The following is a 6,272-nucleotide window of genomic DNA, read 5'->3' as shown; positions in this document are numbered from 1 at the left end:
TTGCTTTTAGACTAGTCGACTAGTCGGATACAAAACTTCCGTTTAAACGACAGTCAAATTAGTCGTCACGCACATCCCTAGTACAGACAAACTCTCAGAATAATCATTCTGAGGCTGCATCTGTTACAGAGGATGTTGTGGCATCTGCTGCTGTTGAGTCAGTTTCTGGTGGGTCGGTTGAGAATAAAACAATAAACCCACTATGGCTGAGGTTACTGCAGGTCTTTTCTCTGTACCTGATCTCATGGTTTTTGAGACAGCTAATATAAGCAGCAACATCACTGTAACTGCAGATAACATGACAACTACTGATAAACAGGTCAGTGAGGGTGTTGTTGAATTGGAGATGGAAATAGAGTCAATCTTCAAAGTCCCCACTAAAAGGAAAAATATCCTGCCAGAGCAAGGTGATTAAACAAGCGAAAAAAGACAAAAATGAGGATAAAAATTTTGTCTCAGACAATGATGATGACTCTACAGATTCCAATACTTCTGACTGTTCCTATCTTTCATCACAAAATGAAAATCAGGCAACAGTATATAAGTTGAAGACATTTGCACATTTTTGAAAGAAACTAAAGGGCTACCTGGAGTTCAGGTTGTATTTCACTGATCGCTCAACTTTCATTTAATGATGTAAAGAGTTTAATGAAAGGTGAATTTGCTGATAAAGAAGTTTACCGTCTCAGGAAAATTGTGAATAAACTTAAAAAAACTTCTGGTAGAAGTTTTAGCCTTACTGACTGATTCTTTTTAATTATTTTTGTTTCTTTAAAACATCAGTTATTATGAGAGATTTTAAAATTGGAACTCTCAATTTAAATGGTGCCAGAGACAGTCAGAAGAGAATGTGTTTGTTTGGATTTATAAAACAAAAGCATATTGGTATTACTTTTGATCAAGAATCACATAGTGACTTAAAAATGAGGTAGACTGGATGGGATGAAGAATGGGATGGTAGATTTTTTTATGAGCCATATGTCTTCTAATAGCAGAGGAGTAGCTGTTTTGTTTTCAAGGAAATCGCTACCAATTTATTGTGAAATAGAAGAAATAGTTAAAGGGCATTTTTTAAAAGTTAAAGCCAAGTTTGAAAATGTTATAATGACTTCCTTTAAATATTTTTGCACCTAAAAGTTGTTTTTATACAATTAGCGTTGTTATGAAAGACCTAAGCTCAGAAGAATTTTTGTTCCTAGGTGGAGATTTTAACTGTAAAGAAAATGATAAATTAGACAAGAATCATTTAGAGCCGCATATTGCATCGCAAAAAACTCAATTGCATCACACAATTAATAATAACTTTTGATTTATGTGATATTTGGAGGAATGTGCATCACAAGAACAGACAATATACTTGGGCACATAGTAGAGATGATCTTATTTCTTTGGCAAGACATGGATAGGTTTTATGTGTTTAATTTTCAAGCAAATCTCGTTAGTCGGTTTTTCTGATCACTATTCAGTTATTTGTAATATTTTTGTTAATTCTGTGAAGTTAAAGAGTGCTTATTGGCATTTTAGATCACTTTTAAATGATAAGAAGTTTATTGAAAAATTAAATTTTCTCTGGGAGAATGTCAAGGAGCAAAAACAGTTTTATATTTCTCTACAACAATGGTGGGAATGTGGAAAGGTCCACATTAAGCAATTGTGTCAAGAGTATACTCCTGATGTTACTAAGGATGTGGCACAGTCAATGAAGGAATTAGAAAATGAAATAGTAGAACTTTTGAGTACAACAACTTCTACAGGAGATGGTGATTGTTTTGAGTAACAGTAAATCCAGGTGTGAAAGCACAAGAGGCGTTAATTTGTTTGCGATTTAAAATTATCACACAAATGGATTGTGTGATAAAGTTTTTTTTTTTTTTTTTAATTTAGAAAGCAAAAATGGTCAAAGTCTTATTATTCACTCATAAGAATTGACACAAGAAAAGAGCTTACTGAACATAGTGAAATACGCAAACAACTTTGACCGTGTGGAACATGCATGTTTAAGAGATTTTTTTAGAAGCTTTTGGTTTTAGTCAAAATTTTATAAACATGATTGAGGTCATGTATCGGAACATTGAGAGTATACTCAAAGTCAGTGGTGGTTTGAGTGCTGCTTTTGAAGTTCAGAGGGGAGTTGGACAGGGATGTGCTATGTCCGGAATGTTATACTCCCTGGCCATTAAACCTCTACTTCATAAATTAAGAACTGAGTTAAGTGGGTTCAGTAAACCACACTGTAATGTCTGTATGCTGATGAAGTAATTGTTTTTATATCTGGTGCTGATGAAAAAAAAAAATCGGAGATTATTGTTTTAAAAACATTTATTCTGCAAAAGTCAACGGGGGGAAAAATTTGGCTTTTTAATGGGTGATTGGAATGGAGGACCTCCCAATTTACCTGGAGGTTTAATCTGGAAGAAAGGTGGATTAAAATTCCTTGGATTTTTTTAGGTAATGATGATTTTGTTCAAAAGAATTGGGATTGTATGCTAGAATAAATCAAAGGATATTTACAAAAATGGAAATGGCTACTTCCCCAACTGTCTTATAGAGGTCGCACACTTATAATCAATAACGGGGGGAAAAATTTGGCTTTTTAATGGGTGATTGGAATGGAGGACCTCCCAATTTACCTGGAGGTTTAATCTGGAAGAAAGGTGGATTAAAATTCCTTGGATTTTTTTAGGTAATGATGATTTTGGTCAAAAGAATTGGGATTGTATGCTAGAATAAATCAAAGAATATTTACAAAAATGGAAATGGCTACTTCCCCAACTGTCTTATAGAGGTCGCGCACTTATAATCAATAATCTGGTGGGGTCCTCTCTATGGCATAAACTTGAATGTGTAGATCCGCCTGTTGGACTTTTACAAAAGCTTCAAGGAGAGATGGATATTTTTTTCTGGGACAATTAAACTGGACACCTCAAAGTGTTGTTTTTCTCCAAAGGGATTAAGGAGGTCAAGACTTAGTTAATGTTGTCAGCAGAGGAGCAACTTATCGGTTACAGATCATTCAGTGATTAATGATGGGACCTCAAAGTCTAGTGTGGAAGCCATTAGCACAAAGCATTTTACGTGGAGTGAATAGAATGGGACTTCATGCTGCACTTTTCTTAATGGATCATACTTTTTTTTATTTGTCTGGACTACCCTCTTTTTATAAAAGTCTTTTTAATGTATGGAGGCTTTTTAAACATCAGTGTACAGAGTCAGCTACATCTCTTTTTTGGTTGCTTGAGGAACCTGTGGTTTTTGGGAGTCACCTTGATGTGACATTGGTGACAAAGCAAGACCTGTTGCTGTACATCTGGGTATAAGATCAGTGAGATCTGCTAGAAAGTTTCTAGACAAACTGGATGAGGTTTTAAACTCCCAAGAAAAAACTCTACTCGAGAGATACAGTATAGGTGATATTTCCCCTGATACTAATGACTTTTCCCCAGACATCAGAATTATACCTGATCTTGAAAAATCCAGTTACAATAGTCCACTTTTGTGTTTGAATAAAAATTAAAATGTCGATTTTTGTACAGTTAAAGGAAAGGTGCTATACAGATGCATTGTGAAGATAATTAATAAACATGTTAAAAGACAGAGCTGACACAGTGTGAATTTAAACCAGAGTGCAGAGAATACTATACAAATCACCATTGACTAAAAGGACAGGTGATCTTTAGTGGAGAATCTTGCATGGTGCCATAGCTGTTAACACTTTTGTGACAAAAATGAATCCCACTATAAATGATAATTGTCCTTTTTGTTCAGAGAGAGAAACAATATTTCATTGTTTTATGAATTGTGACAGACTTTCTCCACTCTTTGATCTCCTAGACTTTCTTATTAGGTTTTTTTTTTTTTTTACAAAGCAATGTTTTATACTGGGTTTTTAAGTATAGTAGACTACAGAAATATAGGTGTCAATTAATCAACGTTATGGTCAAGCCAAACTTGCGATTTATATTTCTAGAAGAAATAAAATAGAACAGAGAAATGGACAGCACATTATATACATTTTTAAGAATATGTTCAAATCAAGAATTCTTGTTGATTTTAATTATTACAAACTGATGAATGCAATCAATGTTTTTAAGATTGAATTGTGCTGTGATGTGGGTATGTGTTCTGTACTAAATGAGGAGTTAATTTTAAACTACCCTAATTCACGTATAAAAATCATGTAGTGTTGTTTTTATTTTTTGAACCGTTTTTTAAAAAGTGTTTGTAAAGTGTTTGTAGTTCCAAAGGTGGGCTGTTACATTCCTTATGCTGAAGATTAGCTTTATTGTTTTGACAGAGAAGTAGGAAATGTGCAGATTGCTTCACCTTACTTACAGAGGTGTGGAATTCCTACAGCTACAAGGTTTGCTTTCCGCTGTCTGGCCATTACTGCAATCAGTGCTCTCAGGGGAGGCTTGCAGCAAGCTCTGGGAAGATGTGACTCAAATGACTGACATCTACATGCTTTTTCACAAGGGATAATCTGGCACTAAGAGAATTCCCACTCAGAAAATCCCTGCAACTGCCACCCACAGTAAAACGAAACCTGACGTTGAACAGTATTAATGGTTTTAATGAAAACCATCTTGCTTTTTTTCCTTCTGTGGATTAGATACACATTCTGTGGCTGGGAATTCCAGGGAAGGCCAAGCCAGTTGTGAAAAATCAGAGGCTTAGGAGAAGAAGAAGGCTGTAGGAAAATGTAGATCACCACTACGAAATGTTAGCCTGGGTACACTTAGGTCAAATTCACATTCGTAGTCACAGTTTCCTTAATTATCTGGGTTTCAAGCTTAAGTTCAGAGTGTTGCTTTGCTGACATGGTTACCTTTGACCTTCTTCTAGAAAGACAGTAATAACTCTTTTTGCAGACGTCAAAGAGTGGCCATCATTGAATTGTGTCTCAGACGCACTGCTTTCACGCTGTCTAATGCATATTGCATGCACAATCGGTAAGATCATTCTCTGAACTCAAAGGTCCAATATATTATGGTTGACTTAACACAAATGATGAGGTGTAAAAGTGTGTAAATGCCTTAAGAAGGTTATTTTCTTGGTAAAGGTCAACATGAAACATTAATCACAACCCATTTTGTTTCTGCAATGTGTATTTCTGGGTGAAACAAGATATCAGTGAGAAAAAAAGTTTGGAGTCCATCCTGGGAATACAGTTGGGATTTTTTTTCTTTTTTTTTTTGTAATTATATGAATTGACGTGCACAGGCTCTAAATTATTGTTAGCCATTTTATATAATTTATGTAGTCAATATAATTTATTCCCTGTTGGATATCATGGTTTTTATCCAACATAAAATATATTGTGTTGGTCCTCAATTATTTTTCGTTAAAGATTATTTAAAGTAGTTTAATTAATAATGGATGAGTTGTTCTGTGTTTTCCAAACAAATGCACACTGGTATGTGGAAGTGATGAGACTTTCCGCATGCTTTCCCACCGCTGTATGTGGGAGAGGAACGTTCCGGAAAGCAGCAGCGCTCTCTGGGGTGTGTCTGCCACGTGCCCCCGCTGCCAGGGTCAGAACTCGGGTTCTAGTCTCACCAGTTACTTCAGAGACTTGCGTAAGCTGCGCTCTTTTCACCAACATTCACTTCCTTAACCACAGGAATCTTGTGATACTCTTGGGAAGATTAGTTTATCATCGTCAAGCATTATTTGTTTTTATAATGCGGTTCCATTAACTTGTATATAACATTTGATGAAATATTAGCTTAATCTGATTTTTAACAAATGACACCAAAGTGTGATTAATGACTCTTTAGATAAACATCAACTTTCTCTTGTACTAGTAATTTTTGGCCATAATGTGCATTATACAATACTTAGAGCCTTTAAAATGTTGAAATCCTGAGTTTTGTCGGTCTACCTTATGGAGATCGTTTGTCTGAACGCTTACAAAAGTAACAGCACACCTCTCCCCAACAAACGACACAATTTGAGGCATCATTCATGTTCAAAGTTCAAATAATTAGGATTAGAGGCTTATTTAAATACAAGAATTTAACAAGATTAAATGCTCACAATCAACATGTTTACATTGACAACAATACTCTGATTTTAACATGATTTAGACAATAATCTCTCTGATTATGAATATACCATGTAAACAGGATGACACACACGATCTATGCGTTGTTTGTTTGGGCGAAGAGCACTCACGCAATGTCCTCGAGGAGGCAATCTGCGTGCACTGTGAGTGTTTTCCAATGAAAAAGCTCCGCTCTCGTTTGTCTCTCTTTTCGAGGAAAGAGGGGCAG

The 6,272-nt window shown here is 35.4% G+C and overlaps 1 protein-coding gene across 1 annotated transcript in view; it reads left to right on the top strand.

The window, feature by feature from the left end:
- Positions 1-202: 202 nt before the first annotated feature.
- LOC107716500 (piezo-type mechanosensitive ion channel component 1-like) overlaps positions 203-6,272 on the top strand; it is a 71,350-nt gene continuing 65,280 nt past the window's right edge. Inside the window, exon 1 of the mRNA XM_016522979.1 lies at positions 203-319. Within this exon, the coding sequence (XP_016378465.1) occupies positions 203-319 (117 nt within the window). The remainder of the gene's footprint in view (positions 320-6,272) is intronic.

This window comes from Sinocyclocheilus rhinocerous, unplaced genomic scaffold, assembly GCF_001515625.1.
Source record: "Sinocyclocheilus rhinocerous isolate Xijiao unplaced genomic scaffold, SAMN03320098_v1.1 scaffold1411, whole genome shotgun sequence".
Lineage (NCBI taxonomy): Eukaryota > Metazoa > Chordata > Actinopteri > Cypriniformes > Cyprinidae > Sinocyclocheilus > Sinocyclocheilus rhinocerous.
This window is presented reverse-complemented; position numbering and strand designations above follow the sequence as displayed.